This window comes from Rhinolophus sinicus, linkage group LG05 (assembly GCF_036562045.2).
Source record: "Rhinolophus sinicus isolate RSC01 linkage group LG05, ASM3656204v1, whole genome shotgun sequence".
Lineage (NCBI taxonomy): Eukaryota > Metazoa > Chordata > Mammalia > Chiroptera > Rhinolophidae > Rhinolophus > Rhinolophus sinicus.
This window is the reverse complement of record NC_133755.1, coordinates 62,182,377-62,207,154: the sequence shown is the minus strand read 5'-3', so window position 1 is coordinate 62,207,154 and position 24,778 is coordinate 62,182,377. Positions and strand designations below refer to the sequence as shown.

At 51.5% G+C, this 24,778-nt stretch overlaps 2 protein-coding genes and 1 long non-coding RNA gene across 8 annotated transcripts in view; 1 reads left to right on the top strand and 2 right to left on the bottom strand.

The window, feature by feature from the left end:
- Positions 1-3,251: 3,251 nt before the first annotated feature.
- SH2D6 (SH2 domain containing 6) lies at positions 3,252-8,877 on the bottom strand. The gene is made up of 11 exons (XM_074333915.1): positions 8,607-8,877; positions 8,385-8,517; positions 7,769-7,827; positions 6,959-7,123; positions 6,159-6,397; positions 5,916-5,946; positions 5,752-5,776; positions 5,243-5,301; positions 4,861-4,944; positions 4,531-4,689; positions 3,252-3,881 (listed from the first exon to the last, which is right to left on the bottom strand). The coding sequence occupies exons 1-11, from the start codon at positions 8,706-8,708 to the stop codon at positions 3,765-3,767; spliced, it is 1,173 nt and encodes a 390-aa protein (XP_074190016.1). The 5' UTR covers positions 8,709-8,877; the 3' UTR covers positions 3,252-3,764.
- Positions 8,878-10,562: 1,685 nt separating this feature from the next.
- On the bottom strand, positions 10,563-18,253 carry LOC141571573 (uncharacterized). The gene is made up of 3 exons (XR_012496411.1): positions 17,820-18,253; positions 14,266-14,415; positions 10,563-10,711 (listed from the first exon to the last, which is right to left on the bottom strand). It is a non-coding gene; the product is annotated as an uncharacterized LOC141571573 (long non-coding RNA).
- CAPG (capping actin protein, gelsolin like) overlaps positions 17,392-24,778 on the top strand; it is a 22,892-nt gene continuing 15,505 nt past the window's right edge. The window contains exons 1-3 of one of the 6 annotated variants that reach the window (XM_074332267.1): positions 17,392-17,654; positions 20,437-20,536; positions 24,317-24,372. The gene's annotated coding sequence lies outside the window, so the exon portion shown is untranslated. Of the gene's footprint in view, positions 17,655-20,436; positions 20,537-22,926; positions 23,049-23,469; positions 23,802-24,316; positions 24,373-24,778 lie in introns of those variants that run through there. The other 5 variants (XM_019714560.2, XM_074332269.1, XM_019714559.2 and 2 more) reach the window with 5 other exon arrangements.

The window sequence follows — 24,778 nt, the reverse complement described above, 5'->3', positions numbered from 1 at the left end:
GACCCAACACCTCCAAGACTATTTTCCTCCTTGTCTTTTCCTGACTTCTGTAGACAGGCTCTGTCCATGTGGCAGGGAAGGTGGCCATTTGCAGCCCAAACTCAGGTTTGGAAGGGGGGCTTCTCTCTCTCAACATTAATATGTGCATCTCAGAGAAGTTTTGACTAGTCCTGCTTCGGTCCTAGCTAGACCTAGATCACATGCCTGGTCCTATGGTGGGGGAACTGGGGAGTATTACCAGGAGAAGGGGGATGGGAAAGCCAGATGGGCAAACAAAACGACAATCACAATACGTATAATACCTAAAGGTCACATGTGTATGTGTGTGTTTTGGGGAAGCCCAAGTCACCAGGAGCCTCTGAACATGGAGCACGCAGGTGGGACCAGAACCAGGCTGGGCCTATTCAGTTGGGATTATTATTAGGTGAGTTATTTGGCTCCACTATGTGTCAGGCTCTGTTAGACTGTTTATCTCATTTCTCATTATACATCATTTCTCACTCTCACAGCAACCCTAAGAAGTCGGTATTATTAGACCTGTTTTAAAAGTGACGAGAGGTTAAGGCCATGAAGGCAATGAATAACCAAGCCAAATTCAAACTTGGGTCCTTTGGACTCCAGAACGCAGATTTTTCCCAAGGTCAGTCTGACTCTTTAGATGGTTGCATTGAGCACACTCTGACCCCAGCAGGTGTGGTCTTTTGCCAGAGTACGTAACCACGGCTTTCAAGCCCTTTCCACTACACACTTCCTCGGCTCCCCAGTCCTACAGGCCCTTCCTGGCCAATGGAGACAGGCAATCACTCTCAGTAATATATGGGCTTCTTCACCAAATAGCATTACCCCAAGACTTGATCCCCTAGTTGGTGACTCTCCCTGGAATTTTCTGGAGTCTGGCCTGTTGGGTGAGAGAAAATGGGGATGGGATGTTTGGAGGGACATGGGCATGGTAAAAAACCAAGGGGTGTCATCTCTCACCTGAATCACTGAAATAACTGCAGCCCCTAACTGTTCTCCCTGCCTCTATGCTGCCTTCTACCCATTCAGCACCTCACAGCTACAACAATCCTCCTGAAATAGCATTCCTCCTGCACCCACCCCTGCTCAGCGCTTCAGTGGCTTGCCTTTGCCCACTCACTATGGTGGCCTCCGGCTCCTCCAGACCAACTTTCTTTCTCACCACTGCCCCTCACTTTTGGGAAGGCAAGAGACTTGGAATAATAGGATAGCCTGAACCATATGTGGCTATTTAAATTAATTAAAAATAATTAAATTATTATTAAACATTCAGTGCCTCAGTCATATTAGTAATATTTCAAGTGCTTGATAACCTCTTATACTTGGCTACTGTACTGGACAATGTGTATATAGAATGTTCCGTCATCACAGAAACTTCTATTTGGACAGCACTGGCTTAGACTTTTCTCTTAACAATGGAAGCCCTGATAGAAGAATGTTATGAGCTTTAGAGGAATCCAGGGTAGACTTGATCTATTCGGTGACTCAACAAATATTTGGCACCTACTATATTCCAGGCCCTGGATACACAATGGTGGCCAGTAGGTAGAGTTGGTCCTTTCCTGGGAGTGAAAAGGCCATTGCTAGGGGGTGTCCTAAGTGCCTGAGCCCAGGCTGGGGGAACCATGAAGCTTTCTTGGAAAAGGGGACATCTAAGTGTAGAACTGCAGGCCGAGGAGGCTGCTCTTCTTGGCATTCAGGGTCCCTTGTTGCAGACTGTCCCCACTGCCTGGACTACTCCTTCCCCCTTTTTTTCCCAAGGAGGGAAAGAATGGAGGCTAGTGCCTTAAAGTTAGACACCCCCCCCAGCTTGGACCAAGCCAACAATCCTTGTGAGGGCCACTGCGCCCCTGAGTCACCACCCTTGAGTCACCAAGTGAGGCTGGGGAAGTGTAGAGGAGAGAGGCCACCCGCAGCCAGGGCCTAGAGGGAGCCAGAGCTGGCTAACAGAGCTGATTCACAGGGAGGCTGTCCTGGGGTCTCCTGTCCCCTGCTTCTGCTACAGCTCCCAGCTGTTAATCCCCTCCTCACATACACATACAGCAGGGCCCACCCTCACCCTGCCCTGTGCCAGCTGCCCCATCCTGCTCCTCTTCCTGGTGTCCTGGCAGGAAACTACACCCCTGCAGTGACTTGAAAGAGGCAGTTCATTGACCCGAATTCACATACTTATTTGGAAGAGAGGAGCTCGAGTATTGCCCATCAGGCCCTTTACATGGAAAGCCTCACTTAAGCCTGTAACCCTGGGATAATTGCGTAGGGACGATTATCTTCACCTCTGTAACAGAAATCAAGGCTCAGAGAGGGTAATTTGCCAGAGCAGCAGCGATGATTGGAACTTTCAATGCCCTCTGGCCCAGCCTGGACCCAAGATCACCCCCTACCCCCAGCCTCCCGCTTGCATTCCATAGTGTCCTCAGCTGTCCCCTCCCCGTCTCCCCGTCTGTCCCGCCTCCCGCGCTCCGGGCCTCGGGCCTCGGTGGAATCTGGATCCTCCTGCCGGGTCAGAGCCCAGGATCCTTCGGGAGGTAGGGACGGGGGTCGGCGGGTGTAGGGAGTGTGGGTCTTCGGTGCCAGCCCGAACGCTGGGCGGCCCCAGAGCCGTCTTTGTTTCTGCGGAGTCATGGTCACATGGCGCTTCCGGCACCGGGTGTTCCGGGCGCCACGCCAGGCCCGACGCCCCCACCCTCGGTCCCACCCCGCCCCGCCCCGCCCCGCCGCCTATCTCGGAGCCCCGAACCCTGTAGCCCGCTGGAGCCCCCTGGGCCTCTCCCTTCAGGAGCGTGTCTGTACGGCCTTTCGTCCTCCCGGAGTGCCACCGCTGAGCCTTCCTTAGCTTTTGCTCCTAGGACTGGCGTGCCCAAATCCAGTAATTTCCTGGAGTCCGCCTGTCTCCCCTACTCCAGACAACACCAAGTGAGCAAAATCAGGCGCCTCCCTCCCTAGGGGCACACTGTGCGGTAAACAGGTGGTGGAAAAGTACTTAACTCCATTCTCGTCATTTAATGGGGTGGCAGAGCCAGCACTGAACATCCCTCCAGTACCCTCTCCGACAACCCCCACCCCATCTACAGGCAAATGCGCAGTCAGTGGGCAGAAAGGGGGCTGGTGCTTTCTGCCCTGGTCTGGCCACCATGGCTCTATCACTCACAGGCCTAGTTTGTGCCCTGGGACATTTGAAAACCTTGGAGTCTCGTGGAGGCCACCTCTGCTTCACTCAGCAAATTCAAGAATTTATTCAACAAATATTTATTGAAAGTGAACTACATGCAGGGCAACCAAGTACCCCCTAATGCCCCACCTGTGTTAAGCCTCCAAGAAAATGTGAGAGGATTCTCTTTGTGTCCCAGCAGTGTCTGAGCTGTTCCCAAGAGGCTCAGTTTCCCCAGGAGGCCTTCATCCTTGAGCAGCTTGGGAGGCCCTAGTAACAGGGTAGACACAGCCATTCTTGGGAGCTGGGAATGGGGGCCCTGCCTGACCCTTGCTTTTCAGCCTTGGAGATGAAGCAGGGAGTGCAGGGCCAGGCTCTGGGTGAGCATGGTATGGGGTCTCCGGGACCCTTTCTGTCTCTGGGCAACCTTTCCCAGTGCCTCTCATCTGGGCCTGCAGGGACTGGGGCAAGGGATGGGGAGGGTCTGGAGGGGTGGAGACCTGGGAGAGGGGAGAGGGAGACGGCCCAGCCCAAGGCAGACTGGGCAAGAAGCAACTGATGGGGCTGGAGGTGGGTGTGGACATCTGCTGGGGCGTCAGGGCTTGATGGGGAAGAGCAGACAGGTGAGCTGACGGCTACCGCTGTGTCTGTCCACCAGGGGCAGGGTGTGCTGCGTGTAGTGCTGGACCATGGCAGCCACAGAGGAGAAGCGCTGGATGGAGAGGCAGGGCATCAGTGAGTCCCGGGAGCCTCACGCTGGGAGAAACTTCCTGACGGGACTGCCGGCCTCTGGCAAGGGGCCTTGTTGACATTTTTACAAATATTTTCCTTCCTGTTAGTCCCATGAGGCTCCACTGCCATTTAGCTGCCCGATTCCAGGCCTCGTGCAACTTTCCTGCGACTACACCTATGGGCACGTTGTCTGCCAGGCTCTTATTTCCAAGGCCAGATGGAAATCACTTGGGGGATGTGCCTCTGCCCCTGTCCTCTAGCACGGGGAGCCGAGTGGCAGGTGACTGGCTCTAGTTTGCAGCCCAGCAAGTGCTGGGTGCAAGTTGAGTCCTGGCACAGACAGAATCTGGACTACCTGGGCTCTGCCCTCCTGCCAGTTGGTTCATTACAGGTACAAATGCCCCCACCCAGGCCCTGTGCAGCCTGAGCCATGCAGGAGGAAGTGCCTCCCCCAGAAGAAGGTGGGCCTCTGGGAAGGGCTTCAGGTCACTGACCACTATCGTTTTCACCCACTCCAGGAAAATATGGAATGTGGGTTTTTCCCTAGGCAGATACTCCTAGCTGGGCCCAGGGTGCTTCCCTGCTGTGTCCTCATTGCCCTTTAGTTCTCTACCTCCTCCAGCACCCACCTCCTCATGGTTCCTGCCCTCTCGGCCCAGGGCATAGTGGCGCCCACCATCCAGCCGCCGGATGGGAATGTTGAAGACCCGGCCATGGAGAAGCACTGCTAGGGTGAGAGGCTGGGAGCCATGAGGTCCTGAGCTGGGGCGCACAGTGTAGGCCCCGTCCTGTGGAGGAGGCCCATCCATTAGCCTTTTCTTCTAACTGTCCACCCGCAGCCTTGACCCTCCATAGCCAGACCCACCCCCTTGCCCTGCTGCCCCCCTGCCTGCTCAGCCAGCCATAGCCCATGAGCTGAAGGAGTTCCAAGAAGGCTCAGGGGCTCTGTGGTTGCCTACCTTTTGGCATCGGAGCAGGGCATTTTCAACAGCATAACGGTCACAGTTCCCTGAGTACCAAGGCTGAGCCAGCAGGCTGCCGTCCTGTACGTACGTACGTACACACACACACACACACACACACACACACACACACACACGTGCTCAGAGATGTGTGTGCAGGGCCACTAGATAGGAGGTGGGGAGCAGAGGACCCAGGGTACAGTTATTTGTGTTCCCAGCTGCCTTCCCCAGACTGAATGTGTGCAAGCAGAATAAAGATGTGTGTCCAGCACGGCGCTGCACACACGTGTTCAATGAGTATTCCTTGCAATGATGAACACCAGCCCAAGAGGGTTCCCAATGGGCCTCCACCCCCAGCCCTCTCTCAGACCCTCCTCACCTCAGAAGCTGAGGTGCTCCCGGTGGGAGTTACAAAGGAAAGAGAAGATCGCCTTCCTGCTAGAAGAAGCAGGTTATAGTGGGGGGCTGGGAGAGGATTAGGCAAAAGAGGCTTGGGGCCCTGGGCTGCAGGAGTTGCAGGGGTCTTGAGGTTGGAGGGGCTATGTGCATAGGCCTGAAACCTAAAGCAGAGCACCCAGTGCTTCAGCCCTCTTCTCCAGGTCTTGGGCTCTGGTAAGACCCACCAGCTAGGCAAGCATGACCTCCAAATGAGGGGTAATCGTGAGGTCAGGCTGGGAGCTTCCCGCTTTGACGCAGACCCTGGAAAGTGCCCAGTGGGGTCCCCTCAGGCCTGCTCTCAACTGGAGGCAGAGCTGCAGGGGCATCAGCAAAGTGGGGCATAGGGTCTGGGAGGAAGTCCATGGCCTTCAGGGCTGTGGTTGTGGTGGGCCCTGGCAGGACTGCTGGGGTTCAGGGTTCAGGGTTCATGCTGAAGGTGCCTGTACTCACCTTTAAAAGTGACATTCGCTGTTCCCTGGGACACAGGAGATCTGGTCAGAAGAGACTCGGCCCTGCAGGCCTGCTTCCCTGGGCCTAACGTCCCATCCTGAGGCTCCCTCCCTCCATCCCCACTCACTGCCCCACCACCACCACCACCACCACCAGCCTCTTACATTCCAAGTTTCCTGGGGGGCTGTGGTGGGCCTGTGGGGAGCAAATTGGGGAACAGAGCTCAGGGTCTTTACTTCCTTCAAAAGAAAGACCCAGTGAACCCAGAGATCCCAGGGTCAGGGCTGAGGAAGCCTGAGTGCTCCCACTTCTCTCTCTCTCTCTCTCTCTCTCTCTCTCTCTCTCTCTCTCTCTCTCTCTCTCTCTCTCTCACACACACACACACACACACCTGCTGGGGCACTCACCTGGACCGTATTGATGTCCTTGGCAGAGGGACTGGGGGCATCAGGACTTGGGAGTCCAGAGTCTGAGGCAAGGCAGGAACTAAAACAGAGGACAGACCGGGCTGGACTGGGAACCAGACAGGAGGTCCATACAGGCAGGAGGGTCTGAGGACACCCGCCGAGCTGCCACTTCTCTGCAGCCTCAGCTTTCTGGGAGTCCTTGAAACCAGGTTGCAGGGAAGCCCCACACAGCCCTTGCTCTAAGGGGGACCCTCCCTTGTAGGTACAGTGGAGATCAACCTGACCAGATGTGGAAGCATGTGTGTCCATGTGGGTGTCTGAAGGCAAATGTGTGTTGGTGGCGGTGGTGAGAGAAGACGAGGGAAGAAGATGGAGCCAGGAGAACGTGTCGTGCTGTGAGCAGCAAGGGCCTTAGCCCCGGATGGGTCTGGGGCAGAGGGCGGTGGTTCCCTGGCCTGACATCCAGGGTTCCATGGTCATAGGCCTCTCGGCACCTACCATAGGGGAAAGTCTCTGGGCAGTGGTGGCAATAATGAAATGGCTGGAATCAGAGTCTGATGGCCCCAGGGCCCCCTCGATGGGGGATGACACCCGGATATGTCTCAATAGTGAGGATCCTCCAGGCAAAGTACGCTGCCTGTCAGATCTCTTCATCCTGTGATGCCCCTCAGACTCTGCTTCTGTGATCTCAGGCAAAGTATTTCATGTCTGGGGCCCTGCTCTCTTCCTACTCTCTTCCTTAAGAGCACATAGGCAGGTAAAAATGAGGACCAGTTGGGGGAGAGCAGTAAGCAGGCTCAGCATGAGACCAATTTAAGGCAGCTCAACTGTACCCCGTGGGGCCTGATTCCCCTTCTCAGGGCAGGGGAGAGGGTGAGCCCTGGAAAGAGGACATCCCGGTTACCTCCTCTCCCAGAGAGCAATCTCTGCTTCACAGACTCCTGCAGGCTCAGTGGCGTCTTCAACTGTGGGCACAATGGGCAGTGTGGTCAGGGTATGGAAGGGACACTGAGGTATTGGGAGGGCAAGGATAGTAGGGCAATCTATATCTGTGCAGCTTAAAAATCACAGCAACACAGGAGTTAATGTACAAAGGAGGCGACTCTTCCCTTTGCCTTAATTCTGTGGCTCTTTGTTGTGAAACTCTCCTTATTTTCTTTTTATTCCAATAAAGTATATGATGATAGTGGTAGGTTTCAAAGCCCACAGCGGGATCCTGGCTCCTGGTGGGAATGAGAGTTGGCAGTGATTGGCAGCTGAGTGAGGGATTTCTTCGCTGTCTAGGCAGGGAGGGGTCCTCAGGCGCCAGGGTCCACTGAGGGGCAACGGAGCCTGTTTTGTCTCCTTCCCTCCCCCCCACCTTCTCAGCTCAGGCGAGAAAGGTGAGTCCTGGGTGACGCTGACTGAAGGGTGAAAGGAGCCAATCAGGCAGGTGGGGAGAAGCAGCTGTTCACAGGGCTCTGGCTTCTGATGCATCTAATTTTTCAGGGGCCTTTTGAGTGCACATGTGGGGGAATCTTGCAAATGAGATGCATCTTAGATTTACTCACTGGGAAATGGTAGCATGGGGTGGGGTGGGTGGGGAATGAGTGACTTGGGAGGCTATTTACCATCTTGGGCTGGGGCTTCGGTGGTGGTGACTTGGATGGGCCCAGGGGTCCAGAGTGATCTGGAAAAGACCCCAAGCATTGTGGGTCACTGGGTTCCCCCCATGTAGGTTGCCATTTTCCTCCCACCCCCACCTACCCTCCATTTCCTCCTCCTTCCCTCCAGTCCCTCCCTTCTGTCCCAGCTGGCAAACCGACAGCCCTGTCTCCATGGCAACTGGAGGCCACCTACTTCCCTGCCCCCATCTGGCCCAGCCCAGGGAGCAGTGGGGGTGGGATGCCAATGGGTTCTCCTGGCACCCCTACCCTTGCTGAGATGTGCTGGGATCTCAGAGGAAGAACACCGGGCTCTAGGGACCAGGCTGGGCCTCCTGCTTTCCCACTGTTGCCTTGGTTACACTGCCCCTCCAGCCTCTTCTCTCCTCCCTCCCTCCTCTCTCTCTCTCTTTCTCTCTCTCTCTCTCTCCAGCCAAAAGGCTTCAGCAACTGCCAGCTAAGGCCTCCCCTGGCTGCCCAGCACAGATGGAAAAAAGCCCAGGCCTGCACCCAGTTCTCTTGTGGGGACCTTCCTGCCCTGCCCAACCACCCAACCTTTCTGCCTCCCCTCCCCAGCCCTCACCCAGGTACAAAGCGTTCTCCTCAGTGCCAGGAAGGTGGGCAGGCGCTAGATTGACGGGCGGAGCCTCACAGGGGGGCAGCTCATATTCATCCTCCTCTTCTTCCTCCTCCTCCTGGGCCTTCGGGATGGGGTGCTGAGCACAGGGAGGGTAGAAGAAGTGCAGGAGCAGTGGTGGCCTCTCCCTCCCCCACCTCCCACCCCAGGCTCAGCAGCTGGACTTACCCTGTGTCTCCAGGTCCCTGCTGCCGACAGAGGAGATGGGCAGGGGGCATCTGTTCTCCAAATGGGGGAGTCTTGACAGGAGACTGATGAGACAGGCCTCATCTCCTGCCAGCCCACCCCCTCTCTAGCACAATGAGTTACTCTCTCTCCCCAATATAATAAACCATCTGCACTTCTACAGTGAGCCTCAGTGCTTCGTTCAGCTCCAAAGAACCATTCATCATGGGCCTTTCCAACACTGCAGCAGGGCCAATGGCAGGCATTTTGGAAACAAGGACACCTCCCAGCTAGCTGCCTGTTGCACCTATGCCAGTCCCCCCCCCATGTACCCCTAATTCTGTACAAGACACGTGGGAGAGCTAGACCCCTTGGCAGTGCTGGACTGTGACTGAGGGGAGACTTGACTTGCAGGGGACCCCTTAGAGCTGGGCCCCTCTTGCCCACTGTGTCACTTACCTACACATCTTGGGGGTGGAAGGGGTGGTCCCAACCTGTAATCGGACTCTAGTCAAGTATGCCCAAGGGACCCTTGAGTTTGTGTCAGCCAGACACAGGAGTTGTGTGACAGCAGCCTGAGACAGGGCAGCAGGAGGAAGAGTCTGGGGGGCAGAGCTAGTACCCTGGGGTACACAGCTTGATGATTGGTGCCCCAGGGAAGCCAGTAGTAGGGAAGCCCTAGTGCTCACAGCGGGTTGAGGTATGTGAGTGGTCTCATGGGGCATGTGGGGAGAGCCCAGGCACAATCAGCACAGCTCCAAGGATGGCTGTGCCCAGGAAAAGGGTGGCAAGTGGAGACAAGAAAGGAAGGCAGAAGGAAAGAGAGGAGCCGAACACTCACCGGGGCTTGCTCCTCCAGAGCTTGTCCTGGAAAGAGTCAGGGAGGGGAATAAGGCTGTGGTCAGTGTAACTGGATGCCTTTCCCTGCTCAGAGGCCTGGCTCCCAGGTACGGGCAGGTCTGTGCTCCTGGGGCTGTCCCAGAACCAAGTCTCACCATGGCCAAGGTGAAGGAGTTATGCCTCCAGGGAGCCCAGCCACTGCTACAAATGGCCTGGGGACAGGGACCCTATTGTTCCTGTTATTTGCATCCCACAAGCACCAGGAAGGTGGGCCTGCTGTGGCCTCCAACCCCAGGCCCGCTTCCCCCATGCCACTCCCAGGGCCCAACCCTAGCTCCCCACACAGGGCCTCCCGCAGTTGTGGTCTCCAGCCCCTCGGCCCTACAGGAGGAAAGGCTCTCCCCTCAGCCCAGCCCTGGACCAGGGTTCAAAGGCTATCTGGCTTCCTTCAGCTCTCTGATCAATGTCCCCTCCTCCCAGAGGCTCAAACTTGCCTACAGATCAACCAGACCAAGCCCTTTCCCAGTCCACAGAAGACATGACATTAGTGGGCAGATCCAGTTAAAACCAGGAAACTGCCCTTGCAGACTCTTTCCTTAAACCCTTTGTGCCTGCTGTCATTTGCTGGTGAGTGGTGATCAATGTCAATGAAATGGAGGTTAGTGAAAAGCTCAGAGACATGCACTCGTATTTAGTTTGACAGCTTCCTTTTTGATGATGTATTTTTTCACTCAGGAGATATTTATGAAACTCCCACTATTCCAGGTGCTGAAGATGCTGTAGGAAAACTAAACGGGGATCAAATATATGGTGATGGAAGGAGAATTGACTCTGGGTGGTGAACACACAGTGTGATATATAGATGATGTATTACAGAATTGTACACCGGAAACCTATGTAACTTTACTAACCATTGTCACCCTAATAAACTTTAATTTAAAATACATACACACATATACACACACAAAACTAAATAGGCAGGCATTACAGGTGTGTTTCCTCAATGGAGTGTCACAGTAGCTGCATGATGCAAGGACTAGTTTTATCCTTGCTTTTCAGATAAGGAAACTAAGTGTATGACTCAGCTCAGGCTGCCATCACACAATACCACAGACCGGATAGTTTGAAAAACAAAAATTTATTTTCCACTGTTCTGGAGGCTGGAAATCTAAGATCAAGGTGCCATCAGGGTTGGTTTCTGGTGAGAGTTCTCTTCCTGGCTTGCAGTCAGCTTCGTGCTGTGTCCTCACATGGCCTTTCTTCTGTGCCTGTGTGGAGAGAGAGAGAGAGCTCTGGTGTCACTTCCTCTGACAAGGACACCAGTTCTATTGAATCAAGGTCTCATCCTCATGACCCCATTTAACCTTAATTACCTCCCTAAAGGTTCTATCTCCAAATACAGTCACTTTCGGAGGTAGGGCTCCAACATAGGAATTTTGTGGGAACACAGTTCAGTCCATTGCACGGAGACTGAGAAGTTGAGTGGCTCTCTGAAGGTCATGCAATTAGTAAGTGTGGAAGGTGGGATTCAACTCAAGTTTTGCCCAACCCAGAGCCTGCGCACTAACAACTGAGCCATCCTGTATCTCCTCTAGGATTGGGTCCTGACCCAACTTTCCTGTGATGGACTTAGACGCATCAATACTCGCAGGCTTCCTTAAGGAGTCCATGATTTCCAGGTGGTCTGTTACCTGAGTGAATTTTGGAACTCGGACTTCTGAGAAGTGTTGGGGTAAAAAGAAGGGCCGGAGCCTAGTGTTTAACTCTGTTTAAATCAAGGAATGAGGAAACACAGACTACGCTCATGAATGTAAAACCTTTCCAGGGCACCTTAACTTTCCTGTGTTTATTATTTTGGTGAGGGCCTGGCTGTGGCATAAAGGAGAAATGAAGGCCATGTGCTTGCATCTTTGGAGGCCATGGTGCTGGGGGCACTGGGGAGAGAGCACCAGGGTTGGAGCTGGCCACCGCCTACAGAGAAGAAGACCAGATGATTCTTAGGAAGGGCTAAAGGGCACTTAAGCCATGAAGACTCATTGGGGTGGCTTAACAGGGAGGCTATTTGGTGCAGTGGGAAAAACTGAGAAAACGAAAACAAAGAAACCATCCAGGCCTGGAATCAGGGAGGGATCTCCTCCCTGACCTCCACTCCCCAGCTGACCTTTGTTCTACATTTGGACCATAAGGCAGGGGGCAACTTCCCTCGCCCAAAGGGACCTCCTATGGTACCAGAACCAACAGGTTAAAGTTATCAGGAGGCTTTACAGACCATCCCAGTGCAAACGCAAAACTCAGTGAGGGTTCCCAGCCCGCACTGCCCTCACCACAGCCATACCCTCCCTCTGTTCTGGGCTTTGCATAGGCAAATGCCAGAGCCTGGGTGAGTAAAAGGGCCCCAGGTAGAGGATGGAATCCATGTCACCTCTGTGGGGTCACTGGCTTGGACAGATCAGGGAGAGAAGGGAGAGGAAGGAGTCCTCCTTCATGGCTTTGTCTCACCCCAGCCTGTCCTGCAGGACGGTGCTTCTAGCTAATTGCACAGGAAGATTTGGACAATCCTCTTTCTCCATCTTTGGCACAGGATTGCTTTGTGTGCAGCCATTGCTATTCCCTCGGGATGAATTCCTAGAAGGGGAATTGCTGGAAACACATCTTGAAGGTTTCAGTGTCCCATCGTCTGGCAGTACATGAGTGCCTGTTTATGGTCCTCCCAAAGCACAGTGATTCTCCGCATTTCAGATCTCAGATACTGATCTCTGAGAGCAGGCCATAACTTACAGGCCCAGGGCAGTCAAAGTCCGAGCTAAGGAAATGAACAGCTCTCCAGGGCAGTATTTCCCCCATTTGCATGGTCAGAAGAATCACTGGAGGACTTGTTGAAAGTCTTAGATTCCCAGACCTTCCTGAGATCTTAAGAACTGGATGCTGCAGAAGAAAATCGGGAATCTATATTACTTTTAATAAGCATCCTAGATCAAGCTTATGATCAGTCAAGTTTGAGAAACAACTGTTCTGTAGGAGTCTGAGAAGATGTGACTCCTAGGACAATTCCAATATGACATAAAGCCTTTAGCTCATTGGGAACAAAGGGATCCCCGCAGAGAAGGAATGTGGCACAGACCCTGTTCTAAGGGGCCACTATGAGTGACAGAGAGGGCAAACCCCTGGAGATGTTCAGTTTCTCTTGATTTCTACTTCCTCTTGCGTAAATGAAGATATTAGTAAGGCATTCCTTCTGCCCGAAGTGGGGGTGGGGCTGAGGGCTGCATGAGAGGACCACACATCAAACACCATGCGGGCACAGTAAATATGGGCTCTTCCTGAGGTGGTGGTGTCACGGCTGACGTAGTTGTCAGCAGACAGAGAAGGTGGTGAAGCCTAGTTGGGATTCCTGGTGTGAGCACAGCAGGAGGCACTGTGAGGAAGGGGGTGGTTTCTGAGGACCAGAAAGATGACAAGTAAGCAGGGTGTGGCCAGAGGTCTCAGAGGTGGGCAAGTGTGGCCCACAGAGCAGGAGATGCTGAGATGAAGGTGGCTGGACTCCTGGAGAACTGAAGGGGACATCGGCCATTCTTTCTGATTGTTGAGCACTTCCTACACTTGGAGTCGTCTCCAGCTCATGAATCTTGCTTTCATGCACAGAAGCTGGACAAGGCCTTCCCAGTGCCCCTTGCAGCTATCTGCCAGTCAGATGCCCCCATGTTAGACTTCGTATCTGAAGCAGGCCCCAAGAGGAATCTACCCTGGGAGGGGAGACAGCTGTATCTTGTTTCCAAAGGCCGAGGAGGCTGAGACCCTAGTGGTACCACTCAGGGCCTGGGCCAGCAGAGCTGGCAGATGGTGGTGTCTGTTCTCAGGGCTGCCTCCACTAGGCCAGCTTTGCTGTGACTTTGGGGGCATTGTTCCTGGCTGGTTCTCTGGACCTCCTGGAGATGCTGTGAGTTACAGAATTCTTTCAATAAGTTATATTCAGCCTCAACTAGCTAGGGTTGGTTTCTCTTCTTTTTGGTTAAGAGCTGTAATTTAGAGATGATGGCATCCCTAACATGGACCCAAGAAGCTTGAACTGAGCAGCCAGGTGTGCGTGTCTCCTGGGAATGTGAGATCAGCTAGAAATGTGTCATAGCTTTATATTTCTATACTCTTGAGACTTTATAAATGACAAACATTAACTATTTTTATGATTTAAAAAATCAGTCAATACGGAGAAAAAGAGACAAAAATGAGGAGGGAGAGGTGACCTGGATTTCAAACACGAGGAAACACTGGGAGAAGAATGCACCGGGGGCAGGTGGGGCCCTGGCAGTGGGAGGTGAGGCCAAGGGGAGGGCCTGGGGCTGTGGGGCCACCACAGGACAGCCGGGGAAGTAGGGGAAAGGGTGCTGAGAATACAAGGATTCTTCTCTCCCAGGGGAATAGGAATCCACAGGGGCCAGTGGAAGGGGTGGGGCAGAAAGACGGAAGGGAGAACTTTTGGAACATGAGGTCAGGGCCAAATGGGTGGCATGGGACAGGCCTGAACATGAGGGGATAAGGAGGGGAGACCTGGGAGTGGAGAAAGAGGTCCCGTGAGGGTTGAGGGAGAATGAGTCCTCGGATATTTTTACCCAGGCAGATAGTCCAGGTCTAATTGAACTTTGTCTGTGGTTGGGTTAGTTAATGTCAGGGACAACCTTGAAGCAAGGTGGTTGGCCATAGGGAGAGAAGGGACCCTCCTGGGTTGATGAATGAGGGACAATATTGGGGCTGGCATAGCATCAGCTGGCTATACCCCTCTCCTTCCGTGGCCTGCTGCCTTCCGAGACCTGCTGAGTCAGCTTACTTTGGTGGCCGCTGTGATGGGTGATGGAGGGCTGATGGACAGAGGCACAGACAAGCTTCCTCACAGGAGTCTCTGGCCTATTCTTCCATGGTGCGTGATCATTTATTGCTACAGATTCAGAGGTTTGTGACAGATCCTCCCTCCATCTCCCTGAAAGTGGATATAAAACTTGGTGTGTAGTTTGCCTCTGTTTTTCTGGAAGGCAGCGCACTACTTTCATTTAGAGTTGGGGTTGAAAGTTGAGGTTGGCTTTCTCTGGCCTTCAGGGTAAAGTGCACAAGCTGGCACCACCCTGCTTCCCTCTGCCCCTGGTGTGCCTTTGTCTCACATACCCTGTCCTTCCCTGCTCCGGAAACTTTCTTATAGCAGATTGTGTCCTGTCACAGCTCTGCCTAAAACCCTTGCGTGACTGCTCATGGCTGGTTGAATGGAAACCAAATGTTTCTTGTTGCCTCATAAGATCAGGCCCCTATCTACTTCTCCTTCACTTTTTCCCATGGACTCACTCACACACATCTTCTTTCTGTGGTTCCTGCATGATTGGGGCATCAGGGTGGCCTATTCTGCACCCTATTGACTTAAGGAAATTTCAGTTGGAAAAAATTTAGATCTTTACTCAGTCATGAGAGGGTTCTCTTAACGTATAGTAAACACAGTCAAAAACAAAAAAAGGACTGTTCTATATGTATAGTTTACTTTAAAAAAGTTTGCCACCCTGACCCCCAAATCTACTCTCCTTATCTCTGCAACTGGCAATGCCTTCTTCACAGGTGACACAAGCATACTCTCCTTCCCTCCTACCCTGGTCCTCACCCTGCACCTAGCAGATCACCAGAGCTTCTTTAGTTGTCTTTACATTTGATTCATTAGCTCACCGCTCAAATTCTACCCAGGAGAGAGACCAGAAGGTGTTCCAGTATTCAGGAAGCCTGGGTAAGGTGTAAACACTTACAATGTTATAGGGCTTCTTTCATCCCTTTCTAGTCTCAAACAGGCTCCTTCTTATATGGGAGCTGTGTACCTGCCAGTCTTCCGCTGGAACACTCTGGCCCTTTTCCTCCCTCTTCCTTAGGGCCACAGCTTAAGTGACCCTCAGCAGGGATCCCAGACCAAGTCAGTCTGTCCCCCCACACTCTGTGGGCTCCCACCACAATTAAATCTACAGGTTTATTTCAGGACTAGACTATAGATTCCCACTTGACTGTAAGCTCTCTAAATGGGTAGCAACTGTGTCTGTGTTCACAGCCAAATTCCAAGGGGCTAGCCCACAGCTTGGCACATAGTAGGCTCTCAAAAAATATGTGTTGTAGCTGTGTATTCAAATCTTACTCAGAGCCCGCTTCTGTGCAAACATCCTTGGTCTCTCTCCTCTAAAAGGTGCATGGCTTGCTCCTTTCCTGTGCATTGGACACCAACCCCCAAACCTAGACTGAGGACAGTGTCCTGAGGCCTTTTCCCTGTTACCTGCAAATAACCCCCTTCTCTAAATGCAGATGGGTTACCAGGGACTCTTCTCTGGGTACCTCTGACCTATCTTGCCCTCATCCTACTATTCCTTTCCTCTATTTACCTTCTGAGTAGTATGTGTGGGGGGGCATGTATTTCTACCCACCGTCCTTGGCACTCCACCCCCTCCCCACTTTCCCATCCCTCAACTCCCTGGCCAGATGTAACACGGCACTGCTTAGGCTTCCTTCTTCATTTCAGAGCCAGGGAGCCAGGCATCTCCTATTCCCGCTGCATCCTTGTTCCTTTCTCCTAAGACCCGTGATCCGGAAGAGACAAGAAAACCCTGCGTGGCCTTCTACCTCCCTCTTAGGAAAGACCAGGCACTGCCGCAACCGGATGTGTTTCCATCCCCACATCCTTCCTTGATGGGCATTGAGGGCCCTGAGATCATCCTCCCCATCTTTACCAACGGAAAAGCTGAGACCAAAGCGGAAATGAACGCTGGGCCTCGGGCCAAGGCAATCTAATTGTGTACACGGGACCAAAGCCCTCAGTCCCCTCACCCCATCCCGGGCTGCTACAGAGACTTGAGCAGTGGTTCTACGGGAACAGGCGACCCCTGGTGGTGGGGAGAAGCGTGGCGGCCTCATCTCCAGAACAAGCAGAAGGAAGGGGCGTGGCCTGGTGGACCACCGACACAGGTTTAATTATCACCTGTTATTGATGCAAGGACCTTGCTTCGAAAATCGACAGAAATCTGTGAAGTCCTATATAAACGCAACATTTTAGAAATACGTATAAACAATATTGACATAAAAATTCAACCATAATACCTCTATACGTGGAAGGTGTTAAAATGAATTTCGGTTTGATTTTTAAATGCCAGTTTTAACAAACTTTTATTGAAAACATTCATGTGCGAACGATATCTCTGCTAAAATGGGAACCTTGCAGTTGCATCAGGATGTGTAACCAGTGTGGGTGCAGATACTTCCATGTACAGAATGTACGCGTATATGTTCCTGAGTGGCTCTCACAATCATGAAGGGGGAAGAACCCGACTTTTGGTGCACCTTTCCCTTAGCCACATTCTCTGTAATGACCTAATAACACTGCCCTGTGAGTTTAACTGCACCCTGCTGCCTGGATCTTCAGAAAGCAGGGATAGGCATTAAATGGCTTCTGGCACATCATGGGCAAATAACACAGGCTCTTACTGATTCAAGTCTGGTGCTAAGCCCTGGAATGCAGAAGCTCACTGTCCCCGGAGAGAACGGGCTCTTCTTAAAGAGGGACTGAAGCAATGGCTCCAGTTTCCATGGTATCTACCTTTTGTGTCTAGGGACAGAGAGGCTACTCAACAAAAGACTAGTTGTCTTAACAGAAATATTTGGAAAACCAAGCCTTTGAGAACTTCCCAGGCAAAAATGGGCATGCTTAGAGACCACCTGACCAGTTAACATGACCCCCCACTCCTGCTACCAATGGAATCTGGGCCACCAACTTGGAATATCCTCTTTGGACTTGTTTCTAACTGTTCCAAGATTAAATGGAATATTTCTAGGAAGTATCTGGACTCGTCCTAACTAGAGAAGAATAAAATCTGACATGACAAGGACCTGGCTATACCTTCACAAACTACGTCTTTTCCTGTCAAACTTGATGGTTAAGGACACAGCAGTATATAACAAGACCGAAAGTGTAAAAGCTAAAAATGGGGTTGGAGACACAAAGTCCAATGTATTGTTGGCCACTGTGGTGTCACTGCTCCCGATACAGGTGTAACCTGAATCCCCACTTGAGAGCCAGAAATCAGCTGAGAAGAGGCTTCTGGAGAGAGACTGCCCAGGCCCCAGAGGGTGAATGAAGTGGGTCCTCAGCACAGCTCATCCCACGGAGCAGGCTGGACCCGAGTTCCTGACTGGCACTAAAGGGTTTGGGTAAGTCCCTTCTGCAGCGCCGCAGAGGATCCCTGGGTAACGTGGGAAGCTAGGACAACAGGTCTGGCGCTTCACCCTGCGGTGTGAGCAGAGAGCACTTTGAGAGAGAGCACAATGAATGAAAGTGCCCTGGTTATAAACTTCTTAGCAGCCCCTCAGCCTTACCTGGCATTGCCACGTAAAGCTGATGCCTGGGGCGCAGGGCGCTGAGAGCGGCCAAACACAGCTGCCCGAACATCCGGACCTACATCCCAGGATAGGGAGCACCCAAGCCTTCCCTGGGCTTCTCCAGACCTGAAGGCCATCAAGGGACCCTAACAGGCTTAGTCCTGCCTCTAGGTTGGGGCTGCTCCGCCCTCCAGGAAAAGGGAGTTCGCTTCAGGCGACGGAGGAGACGTCTGGGAGGCGCCCTGTGTCCCTCCCAGATGACGGGTCCAAGCCCCCACCTAGCACACCCTTCCCCTTAAGTCCCAGCCTTGTTGGGAGGGCGGAGCAGGGAACCGGGACGGTGGGGGACAGAAGACTCCCACCTCCAATGGCGGAGAGCCCACCGGGCAACGGGGATCCCACCCGGCAGAACGCTCTCTTCCGGTAGCGAACGTTCCCCTCCTCGAGGCCCCGCCCCGCAGCCCACTGCAGGCTGGGATTTGTAGTTCATGGGGTGTGGGGGCCGGCACGCCCGGCGCGTGCGTGTCTCTGTGTGTCAGTGAGTGTGTCTCGAGGTCCGCTGTGGCGTTCCTGTCCTCCTGACCTCGCACGCGATGGCCCATTGGACCGAGGCTTGGCGTAGGGCTCGTAGACCGCAGCTCCTTTGCCACGCCCCGCGGCCCATTCCTGCTGGGATTTGTAGTTAGGACCTGAGTGGATGTCCCGCCAGAGCCCAGCCAGGAGTGGAGCCATCCTTACTCCTTGTTTTCCTGTATGCCCTGGATCTGGAAAGAGGCCTTTGGCGGAGTTCCCAACTCCAGCCACGCTCCCTTCCCGCTGGTCCACCGCCCCTCGATGTATCTGCAGGTGCATGCAGGACCAGCCTCCAGATGGGCAAATTAAGGCACAAGAGGGGCAGAGCCAGCGCGGAGTGGAAAGGCGGGAGAAAAACGCTGGAATGAGGCCTAGGCCTGGGAGGCCCAGCCTAGGCCTGGTGGGCAAGGCTGGGCTAGGAGAGGGTCCAGAGCCCTTTCAGTTCTTAAGAGTCTGTGATCAATGCTCTCTCAAAATGATGAACAAACGTGTTCCAGGGCTGGCTGGCACATTAGAGCTGACTACCTTACAAAGTTGACAGATAAAATTTTTATTTGCTAAATTTGGCAACTCTGCAGAGGGAGCCCATGGTGGGAGGAAGTATCTTATGAGCTAGAAAACAAAGAAATGGGGTGACCCTAGCCCACGGATTTGCTTTGAGGGTCAAATGGGCCTTATGTGTGGGGTGGGGGTATTTTGTAAGCTAAAGCGCAGGGCAGGGCATGGGTGAGGTGTTATCATTGCCAGGATCTGAACCTGAAGCACTGGAGAAAGCTGGGCCTTCAGGAGCCCCACTTTAAAGGGGAAGGTACACTTACTATAGTTATGTAAGATGTCCCCATTAGGAGAAGCTGGGTAATAGAGGCATGGGACCTCTCTATACTATTTTTTTTTTTAAGTTGGGTGCAAATAGGTCAAGGATGGACACTTAAAGGTTACAAAGCCCTTTTGTTTTTATTTTTAATGTTTAAAAATTGATTTTTCAATTACTGTTGACATACAATATTATATTAGTTTCAGGTGTACAAAACAACATAGTGATTTAGACATTTATATATCTCACAAAATGATCATCCAATAAGTCTATTACCAGTCTGACACTGTACATAGTTATTACAATATTATTGAATATATTCCCTATGCTGTACTTTACATCCCATGAATCTTTTTTCAATTATAGTTGACATTCAATATTATATTAGTTTCAGGTGTATAGCATAGTGGTTAGACATTACATAATTTATGAAGTGATCCCTGATAGTCTAGTGCCCACCTGACACCATACATAGTTTTTACAATATTATTGACTATATTCCCCATACTGTACTTTACATCCCCATGACAATTTTATAACTACCAATTTGTACTTAATCGCTTCACCTGTTTCACCCAACCCCCCTCCTATCTGGTAGCCATCAGTTTGTTCTCTGTACCTATGAATCTTTGTTTTGTTCTTTAGATTCCACATATAAGTGAGATCGTATGGTAGTTGTCTTTCTCATTCTGACTTATTTCACTTAGCATAATACCCTCTAGGTCCATCCATGTTGTCACAAATGGTAAGATTTCATTCTTTTTTATGGCACAGTAATATTCCATTGTATATGTATATATACCACATCTTTATCTTCTATTGATAGGCATTTTGGTTGCTTCCATATCTTTGCTATTGTGAATAATGCTGCAGTGAACGTAGGGCTGCATATATCTTTCTGAATTAGTGTTTTTGATTTCTTTGGATAAATTCCCAGAAATGGGATTGCTAGGTCATAAGGTAGTTCTATTTCTAATTTTTTGAGGAACCTCCAAAAATTTTTCCATAGTGGCTGCACCAATTTGTATTCCCATCAACAGTGCATAAGAGTTCCCTTTTCTCCACACCCTTACCAACACCTGTTTTTTTTAAAATAAATTTTTTTGGGGAACAGTGTGTTTCTCCAGGGCCCATCAGCTCCAACCTCCAAGTCATTGACCTTCAATCTAGTTGGGAGAGCACAGCTCAGCTCCAAGTCCAGTCGTCGTTTTCAATCTTTATTTGCAGGGGGCGCAGCCCACCATCCCATGCGGGAATTGAACAGGCAAACTTGTTGTTAAGAGCTCACACTCTAACCAACTGAACCATCCGGCCGCCCCTCTGGAAGGTAAGCAGCAACTTGTCTTCATTCTAGTTGTGGAAGGCGCAGCTCATTGGCCCATGGGGAATCGAATCGGCAGCCCTGTTGTTCAGAGCTCGCGCTCTAACCAACTGAACCATCCAGCCGCCCCAACACTTGTTGTTTTTTGACAGCTTTACTGAGTGTACAATTCAGTGTTTTTAGTATATTCACAGAGTTTGTGCAACCATGACCACAATCTAATTTTAAAACATTTTCATCACCCCCAAAGGAAATCTGTATCCATTAGCAGTCACTCCCTAAAATGCCCCCAACCCCTCTAGCCCTAGGCAACTACTAATCTACTTTCTATTCCTATAGATTTGCCTATTCTGGATATTTCATATAAATGAAATCACATAACATGTGCTCTTTAGTGACTGGATTCTTTCATGTAGCGTGATGTTTAAAAATTCGTCCAGGTTGTAGCATGTATCACTATTCTGTACTATTTTTGCAACTTTTTGTGAGTCTATATTTTGAAATAAAACTCAAATAATAATAATAATAACCAAGATATCTAAAGGGTGAGCAGAGGTAAATGTGAAAGGACTCACAGCTGGAATTAGCATTCAATGATGAGAGTAGGGTGGGCCTTGGAAGGGGAGGAGGGAGAGCAGGGCCTGGCAGGGAGGAGGGGGCCCATCTCAGCCCAGCTTCACCTCAGGAGGCTGTAGGCACTGAGTGTTGGTGGGGGGAGGTGTCGTGGGGTCCCACCACCTGGCTTCCAACCTATTCTCTGGTAAATTATTTTGACCTAACTTTGCCTCCATTTCATCATTTGTATAATGAGGATAATAAGATGATCTACTTTAGAAGGTAAATGAGAGAAAATCACATAAAGGACAGTGTGAGGACTCAACAGTGATAGCTCTTATCACGACCTTACAGTGGTGAGGAGGATCCAGTGTGACCCTGGCCTTGAGGAGTAAACCTGTCCTCTTGTGTCCTCCCTGGGGACCAGCTAATCACTCAGTGCCCTTCCCCACCATCACAATGCTCCTTCTGGCTGGCTCATGCTCATTCATACTGTACTGGACAGTCCCACTTTTCCAAGAGGTTACCAAAGAATTCCAGGGTGTCACTATCTAGGATGCCCCTGAGCACCCAGCAGTGATTTAAAAAACAAAACAACAAACAGAAAACTTTCAAATCTTGAACTTTATGCAAAAAATATTGCCATCCAGACCCCTGGCCATTCCTCAGAACGGGTTGAAATGATCTAGAAAAATTAATTGCAGATCAAATTTAAAGGCTAGAAGCATCATGAGTCAGTGCTTTCAAAGGAATATTTTGGAGAATTTTAACGTTGCAATTTTTAGGTATCGAGTATTGAGACAGATCCTGGTCAGTCCCATATGCTGAGGAAATGCAACAGCTGGGCCTGAGCTGCACCTCTAGACTGGAGCCAGAGGAGCCAGGTGCCAGAAGGGGACTCACTCTTTTGTAGGGGACTTTCACTTTTCTAGTGCCTGCATTCTACTGGGAAACTGAGGCTCAGAGAGGGCCATGTGGCAGGGTAGTTAGAAGCCAGGTAGGGAGAACTCACTTAGGGAGAATCGTTTGCAACTTCAGGAAATTCTTAGCCCTGGAAATTGGTTCATAGCCTGGGTCCACGGACACAGAAGCAGAAAGCTGGCTGTCTTGTGCATCCTCAGACCTTGGCTAGAAACCAAGCAGCCAAGACCGGAAATCAGTGTCTGATGTCTTCCTTTCCCAGTTTCTTTCAGCCAGATGTTTGTCCTAGGAGTTTATTAATATTAATAATAACTGTCACAGCACCCTGCATGTGTCTGGGCCTTTTCCCAAGAGCCTACCATACATAAGTTGTCTCACCGGATCCCCACAGTACCCCAAGGTAGGAGAGCTGGGATATTGTTCCTCACTTCACAGGCAAGGAACCTGTTTAAGCAACTTTCCCAAGGCGACAGAGCAGTACTACAATGTGGAGATTTTGCTCTCTAATCTGTTAAAACATCAATGTAATTTTTTGGAGTGTCTTTTACCTGCTGAGTGCTCTACTGGGTGCTAGGGTCACAAGGACAAACTGACATGGCCCCTGTGAAGAGGTACATGTTGCAGACAAGAAAAAGTGGTGGTCAGGGAACATTCTGGGGGTGGCTGTAGTGGAAGTGTTTTATACCTTGGTAGGGATGTGAGTTACATTGGATGTTTGCCTATGTCAAAATTTGTCCATTGTACACTTACAATTTGTGCATTTCACTGTAAATTTTACGTAAAAATGCAGAAAATGGGAATGCTCTGGAAGGACTATGCCTAGCAAGGCCTTGGTAGCTGTCTGGAAGCAGGCCAGGGCTGACTAAGGAGGTTGCCCATGGATACAGTTCCACCTTTGCTTTGCTAGTGGGTGTGGCTGAAAAGTTTTCTCCTGGAGGCTGTAGAACCAGAGAGTTTAGTGGCCGCCCCGCCTAGAGCACCGAGGGAGCACTCAGGAGAGAGTGAGGGCTCACTGCCATCTCATAGGAGGAATATACAGCAGGTGAGCAGTAGGTCAGGGGAGGAAGGACGAGGGGAGGGAAGGTGGTCTCTAAGCATTCCTCAGGTTGCCCAGCTTTGCACAGATGGCAAAGGGCTGAACCAGGCTTTGAATTGCTTCCCTTACCCTAGGTGGAAAAAAGTCAAGCTGGTTGGAAATTTTGAAGCTGCTTCCCAAGAAAGGAAAAAGCCCTCTTACAACTGTGTCAGGGAGCCAAGGGCTACGCCCTGATTTTGATGCCTTTTGTCACTTGACATCTTGTGGGGTTTGCCTGCTGCTCATGACTCTCCCCATTTAGAAGCCAAGTGCTGTCATACTCACCTCCAGAAAGCTTGGCTTCCGGTGCAGACAATGGCTGGCCTGTTTTCAGGGGCGCCCCAGGTGGTTCAGGCCGGCCAACAACCTCCCTCTGACTCACTCCGGCCGCATCTAGTTGCTCACGTCGAGGGGCAGCGGAGAAGGCGGTCTCAGCAACGCGGCCAGGCTCTGGAAGACAAGTAGCGCCTTGGGGTCTGACCGCCGGGGCTTAGGCTCGCCCTGTGGGGGTCGTAGAGGCTAGGCTGCTTTCGGGCCGCCTCCTCCGGGCGCCCCGCTCCCCCCTCTCTTTGGGGCGCCCCCGCGTGTTGAATCACGTCTGCGGCTTCCAGTAAGGAGGGGCAGGAGAGGGCGGGCCCGTGCTGAGAAAGCTTTCTTGTACTCCGTTTGTACCAAACTCTGAGCATTCCTGCTGGGGGTGACCGTACCGGGAGGAAAAATGTGAGTCTGGTAAAAACAAATTTTAAAATCTTGTTACCAGATAATGTCATTAGCGGGTGCATTGTTAAGAGTTACTAGGCACTGAGACTCCCGGGCTGAGTGACCTGCTCTTTGTTTCGCTGTTAATTTGCAAACCTTTTCCTGTGGTGACAGGCCAACTTTAGCTAGGTAGGTGAGGCTTAAGTGTGGAAAACAAGCATTCGTATTCATCCTTGTGCCACGGGTGGGCGCACAGAGGCCGGAACCTAAGACCTCCCCCAGTTTCTGCACCGGTGCAGACCAGTGTCGTGGAACCCCCTGGGTGGGAGTGGGGGTGTAGTTAGGGGGGGCGATTCCTGCGCTACCCCAAGAGCTGGAGGAGATGCTGAGCCTATGTACTGGGGTCTTCCTAATAAGTTCTCCAGGTTTATTAAGTCTAGGAAAAAGAAGTCTAGGTTTATTAAGCATCTGTTATTTGCTCATTAATTATATGATGTCATTTGATCTTCACATTTATCTTTATGCTCATTTTACAGATAGGGTACAGGGAGGCTCCAGGAAGTTAAGTCACTTGTCAGAGGAAGCGCAGCCAGTAAGTAGCCAAACTATCCAACCCTGCCCACTCTACTCAGCCTCTGCCCAAACTCTGGTTCTGGTGGGGACAAGGCCCTGCTAGGATTCCGACCCAGATTACCCAATTTTTTAGGCCAGCGTTTGGCCATGGAGACAGATGCCAGCTAGAATTGGAGGTTGTTTTGAAGAGAATATTTAACTTCCCGTCTTGCTCTGGGAATTTTACAACATGGATTGATTCAGTTCCATTGCCCACACGGATGCCCCCTGGGTGGGGTCCCTGCTACCCTGCCCAGGGCAAGGGCAGGCTTGTGTCCAGGACAGGTGTGTCCGTCCTGGCTGAGGAGTCGTGTGTGTATGTGTGACTGTGAACGGGGTGCTCTCTTTCTCCTGGAGCACACACGGGCTCCATCCACTTCATTCTT